Source organism: Engystomops pustulosus, chromosome 10, assembly GCF_040894005.1.
Source record: "Engystomops pustulosus chromosome 10, aEngPut4.maternal, whole genome shotgun sequence".
Taxonomy (NCBI): domain Eukaryota; kingdom Metazoa; phylum Chordata; class Amphibia; order Anura; family Leptodactylidae; genus Engystomops; species Engystomops pustulosus.
Genome location: NC_092420.1, coordinates 19,057,531 through 19,070,138, shown reverse-complemented (window position 1 = coordinate 19,070,138; position 12,608 = coordinate 19,057,531). Strand labels below are relative to the sequence as shown.

At 42.3% G+C, this 12,608-nt stretch overlaps 1 protein-coding gene across 3 annotated transcripts in view; it reads left to right on the top strand.

The window, feature by feature from the left end:
* The window catches only part of PTPRG (protein tyrosine phosphatase receptor type G), a 360,490-nt gene that overhangs the window by 243,907 nt on the left and 103,975 nt on the right, over positions 1-12,608 (top strand). For all 3 annotated transcript variants that reach the window (XR_011850197.1, XM_072127175.1, XM_072127176.1), the window contains exon 9: positions 8,724-8,914. Coding sequence is in view for 2 of the 3 variants with exons in the window: in XM_072127175.1 (XP_071983276.1) it covers positions 8,724-8,914 (191 nt within the window). In the remaining variant the exon portion in view is untranslated. The remainder of the gene's footprint in view (positions 1-8,723; positions 8,915-12,608) is intronic.

Below are 12,608 nucleotides of genomic sequence, written 5' to 3'. Positions count from 1 at the left end.
CAAGACCAGCTTCGGCCAATGAATTGTCTCCTCAGATCACAGAGTGTACTTCCTGAGTTTTCCTATTTCCCAAGTAGGCCAAGTTAGCAAAGCAGGTCCCATGACCCCTTGTCCTCTTGAACTTCAAGCCAGGTGCAGTGCTGAAACTGAAAGTAGGGGAGCTTTCTATCTATACCCACTACCGCCCCCCCCTATGGGGTTTCCCAGATTTCTAGAAAACCCCTTTAAAGTCCTGCTTCACAAATTACTGATGGATCTGTGCATATCCGCTCCTAAACAAAGTGCCCCCCCCCCCGGAAGGTTTTTTAGAAGCCAGTGCCTTTTGAAATTTTTCATTAAAAATTTTCGGACTTTCTTGTTAATTTTTGGTGCATTTGCTTGGAACATGTTGCACTTCCTCCATAATGTTTATGAAAAGTTGACAACTGTGTTGTACCATCCCCTTTGCCAAAGGGGTGTGTTTCTGTGTTTTCTTGGACAGTGTCAGACTATGCAAGGACACACTCTCAACAAGTAAGGCGCAGCTAGCAATTTATTAGAGGAATCTCCTGTTAAACAAAATCGCCCAAGAATATTTGCTTCAAAATTGCCTCTTTGCGAGAAATAGGCAAATTTGGAAAAAGTAATGGCTCAGAAAATTCTGCCCTTTTCGGGCATTTTATCTGTGTTTTGGTAATGTGCCTGATCTTCTCTACCTTTGCACCCGGTGACAGTGGGTATCAACATTGGGTTTGTGCCGATTCCTTCATGTGATGCCGATTCAGCAACGGATGTGGCGCCTCTGGGTTTGAGGCTAAAGCGTTTTGATTTCCGATCAATAAATGGAATATTTCAGCCCGCACATGGGATGTTAATGTTTCCCCTATTTAGTGCACTAGGTTAATCTAACATAATAGTCAATTTAGCTGCCTTGGTCCCTTCGAAGTCATTTACACTAGACATGAGTTTTTTTTCTTTTTTACCGCCGTGTTTCCCAGCGAAGGCAATGTTCCAACTATTGATCCGAAGTCAAAGGTACAGCGCTAGTCAAGAGAGGCAATTTAGTTCACGTTCACTATTTCACCCAGCCTGACATCATAAATGAAACCATATCTCATAGTAAAGTTATTGCCTCGCCGCCATCAATCACCTCCTCAAAAGGTTGTCTCTCACCGAGCGCGCTGACACAACGCTTCACGCTCCGTCCCTTTGGATGTCTGCGTCAAGTTCATTTTGGAGAGTTGATCCCATGCTTCAGTTTCTACAATTTCCCCGAGCAAAATGAATCAGAGGCCCCCGGTTACTTGTAGAAGCCGCATAAATACCAGACGCGGTTCACGGAGAGGGCACGGAAAACACAAGATCTGGGAACGGAGGTTTGGGAAATTGCGAGAGAAGTTCTCAATTAACCCGTCTGACTCTATATACATACAGTTGTCAGACGCAGATTGCTGTTGTTTTTTTTCTTTTAATATACAGTGTGTGTGTGTATGTATGTATGTATATATATATATAAGTGTGTGTGTGTGTATATGTGTGTGTGTATGTATATTAACAGAAATTTGTTTCTTTTTAATGGCTACTAGTTGTACAGCTGCTGTTATTGGTCACATGTACAGGGTTGAGCAATAGTTAGGCAGTTGTGTAAAGCAAAAATGCTGTAAAAATAATTTACATGTTTTAAAAGAACCCAAATCAGATCAATGATTGCTATGACCACACTTTAAATCAGTATCAATTCTTCCTGAATAATGTTTTGGAAGAAACTCGGCAAGGGGGTTGTTCCAGACATCTTGGAAAACTTAGCACAGATCTTCTGTGGATGTAGGCTTGCACAAAACCTGTCTCTCCATGTTATCCCAGACAGACTGGATGAATTTAAGACCTCTTTTGGCACTAAGCACAGATCTTCTGTAGATATAGGTTTGCTCAATTCCTGCTCATCATATTATCCCAAACTGACTGAATGAACAAGAGATGAGAAATCTATGAGGAGGTCATTTCATCACTTCCATCGAAAATTCAGAAAACCCTCATAATAATAATTTATTTATATAGAGCACACAGAGCTGCACAGAGCTTTCCAAATCAGTCCCTGTCCCCAATGGGGCTCACAATCTAATCAACCTACTAGTATGTTTTGGAGTGCAGGAGGAAACCGGAGGACCTGGAGGAAACCCACAGAAACACGGAGAGAACATACAAACTCTTTGCAGATGTTGACCAGGATGGGACTTGAACCCAGGACATCAATGCTACTCTATTTCCTAAGAATTTATCTATGTCCTTATTTAAAGTGGCACTTCCAATTCAAGTTGGTGGCCATTTTTATTTAAAGGGAACCTACCACCCCGATTCTACCTATAAAGGTAGAACGGGTGGTAGGTGGATGCAGCTCCTCGTGGTAGGTGCCATTTAACTCTCACTCTAATACTAAATGATATGTAATAAAACAATGTAATCTACTTTAAGGGGTTGTCCAGTATAAAACAAACAAACATGGCAACCTCTTTACAGCAATAGTCTCACCTCTTGCACAGTGGTGGTTTGTGGTACTGCAGCTCAATTCTATTTATGCCAAGAAAGCCAACCTGTAATTTCGGATGCTACCCATGGTGAGTAGAGCCATGTTTTTATAATCACTTGAATATTTTGAGTGTGTGCTTTTGGGATTTAGTTGGATGCTAGTTGTATCCAATAATAGGACTTTATATGAAGTGCATTGTCTTTACCACTGTCCGTGTGTTACACTGCGGCATTAGACAGCTAGTAATAGTGTTACTTTCTCATGGATTAGTAGCAGAAATCTCAGCACTGAATAAGGTAATTTGGCTAATCCCTTTAAATAACAGACATGCTATAGTGATTAGGACAGCAGGGCAGGAGCCGGCTCTTTCTGCCGCTCATAGAGATGCAATTATAGAAACCTTCACCATTGACATTGTGTGGGAAAGCTCTGAATAATAGAATTTGTTCAGGCAGCTACTGGAAGACTTGTGGCGGTGCCAGTCGTAACTAATGATTACTATAGACAAATTATCTATAACATTTTACCTGCAGATAGGACACTATGTACAGTTTGCTCAGCTCCTCCTGCTCTATAACATTCTGCCTGCAGATAGGGCACTTTGTACAGTCTGCTCAGCCCCTCCTGCTCTATAACAAACTACATTTAGATAGGACACTATGTACGATCTTCTCAGATCCTCCTGCTCCATAACATGCTGCCTGCAGATAGGGCACTATATACATTCTGGTCAGCTCCTCCTGCTCTATAACATTCTGCCTGCAGATATGACACTATGTACAGTTTTCTCAGCTCCTACTGCTCTATAACATGCTGCCTGCAGATAGGACACTATGTACAAACTGCTCAGCTCCTCCTGCTCTATAACATGCTGCCTGCAGATAGGACACTATGTACAATCTGTTCAGCTCCTCCTGCTCTATAACATGCTGCCTGCAGATAGGACACTATGTACAAACTGCTCAGCTCCTCCTGCTCTATAACATGCTGCCTGCAGATAGGACACTATGTACAATCTGTTCAGCTCCTCCTGCTCTATAACATGCTGCCTGCAGATAGGACACTATGTACAATCTGCTCAGCTCCTCCTGCTCTATAACATGCTGCCTGCAGGTAGGGCACTATGTACAATCTGCTCATCTCCTACTGCTCTATAGCATGCTGTCTGCAGATAGAACACTATGTACAGTTTTCTCAGCTCCTACTGCTCTATAACATGTCTGCAGATAGGACACTATATACCATCTGCTCAGCTTCTCCTGCTCTCGAACATGCTGCCTGCAAATAGGATACTATATAAAGTCAACTCCTTCTGCTCTACAATATGCTGCATACAGATAATACACTATGTACAATCTGCTCAGCTCCTTCTGCTCTATAACAGCTGTCTGCAGATAGGACACTATGAGCAATCTGTTCAGTTTCACCTGCTCTATAACATGCTGCCTCTAGACTTTTGGATATACCTTGGCTTCCATATTTGGTGTAGTAAAAGCTCCACGATAAAAGGTAGTATTGAAATAATTATTTTATCAGCACTTTGCTATATAATAAACCCCACTACGTGGTGACGGATGATAATATTGAACTCCATTTCACCTCTTTCATGCATTACATTGGATTACAGTAGACATCATGATGTGTGTATATCGTGTACGCCGTGACCGGAGCTAGTGAGCATATGACTTGTTTTCCCGGTGCCCCCATGTCTGGTGTATGAGCCTGGCACGCTCTTCATCAGACGCTCGCTTAGTATGCTAACACTTGCAAATGCTCAGCACCGGCGGTGCGTCAGAGTATGTGATTACTAAGCCATTGAGGCTGGTGCGCCGGCTCCAAACACGGCCGGTTATCCAGGCGTCACACCAATGTCAGCACTGCCTCGCATCAGCCTAATATGTCTTCATCTCTGACTGGGGGGGGGCAGACGGCTTTATTCATTAGATAAATAATAGTGTACATTATGCTCATATATTATGAATCAGCCGCAGACTTCCATAATGACCGGGAATGTCAATATATTTTAATAATTTATGGGTCGTTGAGATTTGATCAGTTTTATTTGTTCGGGAGAATTTCAAATCTGATTAGGCAGATGACCTCACGTATGAACGTCTTACTGATTCCTTCTAGATGTTCTCTACCGATAGACTGAAACCTCGAGAGAGAAAGAGAGAGAAAGGCAGGGAAAATATTCATCACAAACACTGAATTTCCCCTGGTGAAGAGCCGGATATTAGACGCATAGCAATGTCTTCATTTATTCGATCATTCACAGCTTGAAAAGCTTCACACAAGAATTTATAAGGCACCGTACACCAATAGATTTGAATTTTGGTGTTTAGTGCGTTTTGTGTTTTAGTGCGTTTTGTGTTTTAGTGCGTTTTGTGTTTTAGTGCGTTTTGTGTTTGTTTGGTGCGTGCGTTTAGTGTGTTTGGTGCGTGCGTTTAGTGTGTTTGATGCGTGCGTTTAGTGTGTTTGGTGCGTGCGTTTAGTGTGTTTGGTGGGTGCGTGCGTTTGGTGCGTGCGTTTAGTGCGTTTTGTGTGTGTTTAGTGTTTGTAGGTATGTGCGTTTGATGTATGCGTTTAGTGCGTGCTTTTTGTATTGCGTGCGTTTTGTGTTCTTGGTTAGTGCGTGCGTTTTAGTGCATTTTGTATTTTGCACATTTTGGGGGTCATTTACTAAGGGCCCGATTAACGTTTTCCCGACGTGTTACCCGAATATTTCCGATATGCGCCGATTTTCCTTGAATTGCCCCAGGATTTTGGCGCACGCGATCGGTTTGTGACGCATCGGCGCTGGCATGCACGCGACGGAAATCAGGGGGCGTGGCCGAACGGTAACTTGACAGATTCTGAAAAACCGCTGCATTTAAAAAAAAAAAAAATTGGTCGCACGGGCCATACTCACATGCACCACGATGAAGACGATGAACTCCGGGGCACCTCGGCGGATTTTGGCGCAGCAGCGACACCTGGTGGACATCGGGCACAGGACCTTCATGAATCGCCGGAAGACCCGAACTCTGCTGGAACGCGAATGGACCGGGTAAGTAAATGTGCCCCTTTTGTGTTTTGTGCGCTTTGTGTTTGATAAATGTTCTGTGTTTTGTATCATTATGATGTGTGCCATATTTAATTAGTATCTACCTCTAAAAGGGCTTCTACCGGCTTCCAAATCATCCCACAATTGACAAGCTTTCCAGATGTGCCATTCCAGAAAGAATTCAGTTTTCATCTTTATGCAAATGAGTCACTGAGTGGCATGTCCGTTGATATGGCCAGGGCCGGGTTAAGGCAGGTGGAGGCCCCTGGGCGCAAAATCTTGTAGGGGCCCCCCACTGATTGTAGCCAAGAAAGTGGTACACATTACAAGTCTAAATTATCATCAATATACTAAACATTTTCTTACTTACATGTTATCCTAGGCTTAGTCGCCATGCCAGTCTTACGAGCCACTTCTTCAATGAGAGTTCTCTCTCCCCCTCTCACAGATTGGGCCGAGTGATCTGTGGGGGAGTAAACCTAACACTGATTAGCTAGGCCTTGGCTGGCAACCAGTTCACCCAAATCGGTGTTCAGTACTAAGAGGGGGGCATATCCGTTATTGCTCTGCATGCAATGCGGCTCCTGAAAAGCGCGCTGCATACAGAATGAGATATTGAGTATGGATGGGCTGTACAGACACAAACACTGACTGAGCCAGTAAGTCACTGTCGCAGCTTAGAGGTTGGTACACGTGCGGTTCGGTGGCACCACTGCTGTGCGTCGCTCCCAGAGACAGTCACTTCACAGCTGTGAGCTGACTGGAGGACACTGCTAGTTGGGGCCCTGGGGCATGCGCCCCTGGATTCCTCCCTATAATTTGGCATGGAGATTTCTTTCATACTGAAATAACTGACCATCAAGCACTATCCCTTTTGTATAAGTTCTTTCCTCATCAGAAAGAAAGTAACAAAAGTACCAGTGGGTACTCCCCACCCCTGATGCACTAATTTGCATAAGAAAATAAGGTTTCTGGGAAACTGTTCCAGTGCCCTGCATATTGCAGGGATCACTTGTTGGCTGATTTTGTAGTTGGTAGACCTTGGAGGGGGTAAACATGGCAACTTTGTTCGAAAAAAGCAGTGCCTGGTGGAACTTGAGCTTTGACCCATTCACTAGAGCTGAGCAGCAATTTTAGACACTACCCCTTGTTCGACCTCTTTTAAAGGTCAAATGAATTTCATAATATAATGATGTAAAACAATAAAAGGAGTAGTACTCACCATGCCTTTCTCCAGGCCACACATTGTGATGAATTAACACCACGGAGGTTACACTGCAGCACATCAGGCCAACATAACATTGCTAAAATATCAAGAGGCCCGTAGACAACCAGTAAGGAACCAGGTGTATTTGGGAAGGTTGGGAAGTATAGCTGGTGGCTTACTTCCAGCCCAGAGTGGTCAACACGTTTTCTATTATTGACCATAGTCCTCTGTATTTTGGTCAATATACTTGGGTCTTCATAAAATCATGTTGTTCATCCTTTAAGCAAACAATATATTCCAGTAAAGTCATGAGGATGAATACAGAATTTTGCTTAAATATATATATATCAAATTACTGGTCATCCTACAACGTTCACGACAGAGGCAGGAGGCATGAGGACCGATTGTGAGACGTGAAGATTGGTTTGAGTCATGTTTGCAGGAGCTGATCATTTGTGAAATTGATGGTTTTAATGCATAAGCCTGAATCTCATTTCGACCTGTCAGAGACCGCCAGAGCATATAAAAGGGTTTGCCGGGGGGATGGAGAAGGTCCCAAAATCTGATTCATTCATTTTGTGTGGTCGGGATTAGATTGAGACGTACTTCTTTGCCATTTGTCACCTTGTCATTTGGAATTGATGTATTTGAGTAATAAAATTTGAAGACAAGATGCCGTTTGAAGAACGAGCAAATGATGGGAAACGAAATTTAGGATTCCTACAACCAGTTGAAGATGTGACCTTTTTTCATAATAATGTGCATATCTTAAGCATTGCCAGACATCTCTGCTGGTGGCTTAACTACATGGGAACAAACCATTGGCCATTGAAATTTCATCATTCTTTCCCTCAATGTCATTGGGAGTAGACACCAGATAAAAAATCGATCAAATCAAAGATGGTGACTTTGGTCTACTTTAAATTTGAAGCTTAAAACACCAAAATTTTTTATAGTATACATACAGGGGCTTACTGATGGTCCCTGGGCTGTATGAATATTATGGCCCCTACAAGTCTGGAATCGCTTCCTACAACTGGTACTACATCTTGGGGAATAGAGGATACGTCCCTTCTGCTGCTTTCAATCTGGGAGTTTCCTTTAAATTCTGCCTTCTCCCACTTCTCAGCCCAAATGGTAATGGGGTGTGTATGCCATGTTTCAGCACAAATTTCCATGCACGGTTGTGTTGGCCCACCAAAGTTCCAGATGATCCTTCAGGCTTTCTCATATAATATTTGACCACTATCCAGTAGAAGACAACCCCAATTGTAGGCAACTGAAGCATTCTCTGGACACTAGAAAATATTCTTATAGGATGATTTTCAAAAATGATGGGTTATTAGAGCGTATTGATCATGCATCTTACATGGAGATACAATCGTCTATGTTGGATGGTGAATTGTCCCTCTGCATCATCACCTTTGGTTACCTATTTTTACTACAGATAGACACTGTCTGCACACGTATCTATACTGATCATCGTGGTCATCTCCAATTTTCAGTAGGCTCCTGGGTGACAAAGCCTTGGTCGGCCCCTTTGCTGTAAACTCCCATTGCAGCATTAAAAATTCACAGTCACCTGTTCCCTAAAATATTCCCTAGGTTATCATACCAAACACCCCCTTTATGATTTTTGATATTCAGTCCCCTCATGGGTATTTTATATAAAGCCCTCCTCACACCCAATAGATTCATTAAATACAGCCCCCCTTAACCCCTTGGTTTCCTTTTGCACAGCCTTATGTGGACACCTTCCCCCCCAGCAGCTCTGGGCCCCGGCACTTGCCCAGGTATGCCATGTGCTGGAACCGGCCCTGCTGATCATAAATGACTTGGAGAAATGTCATTGTTTAAATGCATCGACAGAACCTTCTATCTGCCTCAGATTGATGTATAGCCCAATTGTATGTTTGACATTCACTTAATTAAATAAGAGAGTAACCATGTATTTTGTCTTATAGTCTGCAGCTCCCCACCGGTCAGCATGACAGTGCAACCAGTTAACAAGACGGCTTTAGTTGTTTCTTGGAAGAAGCCTACCTTTGTTTACCACCCTCCAATCATGAACTACATGGTATCCTACAGTTGGACCAAAAATGATGAAGAGAAAGAAAAGACCTACATTAAGGACAATGACAGCGAAAAAGAACTGGTAATGTTATCCTGTACAGTCTCGTTTTCATATCTTTCGAAAGATTTTGTAGGTGTTCCTTCTTACTAGTCTCCCATCCTAAATGTGGTGGAGAAGGTCTCCCCACTACAGATCCTCTTCCATCAAATAATTTATTCTCGTGTCTAGTGTTAGTGGTGGCCATGGTTTAACTAAACACATTAACCATTACCATTACCACTGATTTTCAATGGCTTGTATGACAATCTTGCGTTTGAGGCTTCCTAACTACTTGATGGCATAATTGGGGGGGGGGGGAAGGTGGGGGCTCAGGGGTATAACTTGGAAAGAATGGGCACCACAGCAAAATTGTGATTGGGCCCCCTTCCGATAAGCATGAACTTCACAGACTGAGAGCGCATCGTAATGTGACAAAGGGTACAAGATTGTCCTTTTGACCCACCCAGACACATAATAATAATAATAATAATAATAATTCTTTATTTATATAGCGCACACAGATTACGCAGCGCTGCACAAACCATGTCAAATTGGTCCCTGTCACCATGGGGCTCACAATCTAAACAACCTAACAGTATGTTTTTGGAGTGTGGTTGGAAACCGGAGGACCCGGAGGAAACCCACACAAAGATGGAGAGAACATACAAACTCTTTGCAGATGTTGACCTGGGTGGGAATCGAACCCCGGACCCCAGCTGTTTGTTAGAAGTAGTTGACTGAGGAGAAAGCAACGTGTGTAGTAACGCTGTATATCTCTCACTCCTCAACTACTGTGTGATCACTATTCCGGGCCGCCCAGCCCTTCTACGTGTTTGGGCCAATGTTGCGGCCCCTACAGTGTTATGCAAAGGATCGAACTAGATAAGTACAGGATCTCATTCTCATGATCATTAGGATAAGGAATAAAAATCCCATTTTTGAGAGCACCTGTCTTGTAGATTAAAAGTCCATGATGTGTTCTCCGTCAGAATCACTATTAACTCCTTCATTCATACAGACTTCTTGAACAGTGTAGGGAGGCAGAGAACCAATATGTTGAGTAACAGAACGTTGGATTTGATACTCCTCCAAGGCACCTTGTTTTGAACTCATATGACCCCTTTCAATCCATAATTACAAAATCTCCTAAAACACTTCAAGAAAACAATAGGAATTTTTATATCTTTCCCCCAAGAGCGGGAGTTAATGAAGAAAATATCTGACATTCTGCTGCCAGACCATCAGTCAGGTTAACTGCCGCCTTCAAATGGGAAACCAATCATTATTACTGTTGTATGTGAATGAGGGCAATCCCATGCAGCCTGAGGGTTAAAGAAAGATTTGACCAGTCAGAGAAAAAATGACTTAGCCGAATCGCTTTTAAATGCAAATATTATTTCAGCTCGACACTATTTTCGGATTTCCCCGTTTCAGCATTCTGGTCTTTAAACCAGAGCACATTTCTTTGCCCTTGCAGGGAATCAAAGTAACACTTCCAGGTTTGCGAGCGATTCATTTCATGTTAATCTGAGCCGACTGCTAACATAACGAAATCTGGAATTGTGTATGTACATGAAAAATGCCAGCGCCTACAATACATCTCCTAATGACTTTTTTCTTATTTTATTCCTGAATGTGCCGTCCTCTGGGCCCGCTCCATAACTTATACAATAACACTCCCAGATAAAGATTACTTTCCTTCATTTCCATTTAGATTTTCTGTTCCCCCACTAGACATTGTTATCTGGGTCACGTAAGGAAGTACTCTGGTTCAAAGAATGGAGACGGAATCAATTGAACGACACACAAGGTTACAATGTTCCAGGATGAGTTTCTTTGTAACAATTACATTATCATAAGGGCCGTCAGTAGGGGCTTATGGGGGAAGATGGGGGAGTGTAATTAGCAAAAGCAACCTGTCCCATAGTTCATATCGCTCTCCATTCATGGATGTGGGTAGATGTAGGGAATGGGATATTAATTATGCAAAATAATTGAAATCTAGAGTGTTTTATCTATGGAGTTTTGGGCGGTATAAATTCTAGCACTTAAGATTAGAAATACATATAAGAAATTTTCTACTTTGCTAAAATCTGTAAAAAAAAAAAAAAAAAAACTAATCTAAACACAAAACCTCAATTTTCCCGGTATTTTGTAAAACCCATTGGGCAGGCTTAAGGAAAAAACAATATGTATATATCATTTTGACTTTCTGCAGCCCGTTCAGGACAAACCTGGCCAGGCCCGAAGTATTGATAGTCATGGGACCTGCTGTGATAAATCGGTGGCTTCAGCAGGTCCTGGTGAACAGAGAAAGCTGCAATTGGTCATGTGACCGCCAACACTTTCGGCCCAAACCAGTGCTGTCATCAACAGGATTTCAGAAACTATGTACCCAGGGTCGGCTCCAAGTGTTAGTTTTCCCCTGGGCGACAGAGCCTTAGTAGGCCCCATTGTAGTAAACTCACATTCTTAGTTCCGGAATGTTTAATTCAAACAGTCTCCTGTTCCCTAAAATATTCGCTGGGTTTGTATATTCCCATACCAAACTGCCTCCTCATGTTCATTTTTTTATACAGCCCCGTAATGGATATTTTATATAAAGTCCCCCTCACGCCCTATGGATTCATTAGATACAGTCCATGGATTACACCCCATGGATTCTTTATGTAAAGCCTTATGTGGGCAGGTCTTGGCCCCGGGTATGTCCAATACTCGGGACGGCCCTGTATGTACCCATGAAGTTTTTTATAATTATTTTTGTATGATCTATCCTGTCCTAAATACTGGATGTGGGTTATTAATCTAGAGATTTTATTTGCTTTCCCCTCTAATATAAAGCAAATCCATATTGCCAAATGCCTTATTGTGAACTGTAAAATAATATGTTATCCTCAATGAGCATTTCTCAACATGGTCCATTAGTTACCATACAGTTCTCATGGCACCATTTTTAGGGGGTACTAGTTTCTAATAGTTTCGGTCTTATCTTCTATCCGGTGAACATCAGACTTATCGTTACTGATTACTTATTTTATTCCTAAAAGTTGGTTAAAAAAAAAAAAAGTTGGTACCAACAAAGTTGGTAGTCCAAGGTCAGAGGAACCTTTGACCGCTCCTGAGGTCTGCCCATAATGTCCAGTCAGGTTTCTGCTTTCAACTTTTTACCAGTGCTCGAAAAATCTAGTAATTTAGTTGCTATGTCCAAGAGCTGTACTTTTATTCCTGTCCTATTTCTGTGTACATAAACCTCAATTTATTTGTAGACATCCATCCCTATAATGTCATCCGAACATCACTATGTTCAGACTATGTATAGTACATTGTGTTAACGTCTAATAACGCACGGGGAGTCTGGGGACAAACAGTTCTGCTGTCTTAAATTCGGGCGATGACATTTTTCTCCTGTAACAAAGGGCATTTCAATGTTCTGCTTGAGAAGTAAATTGAGGTAGAGAGGGGTGTGCTCCACACTCATTATTTACGGGGGCTACTTATGATATCGCCTTTGGCTTGGGCATGTAGCGCAGACACTTCATCGGTTTTATTGCTCCATAAAAAGAGGCATAAAAGCCAGAGAGACAAACAAGTGAAAAATACATAGATTCCGACGGATCTATCATTTTATTGGCCGCATAAATATTTTCCGACGTTTCTTTGTGAAGGCGAGCATTATTGAGCTCTTAAAATTGCTTTTTTAATGACATCCATGACAGTTTTAAATTAATACCTTGTA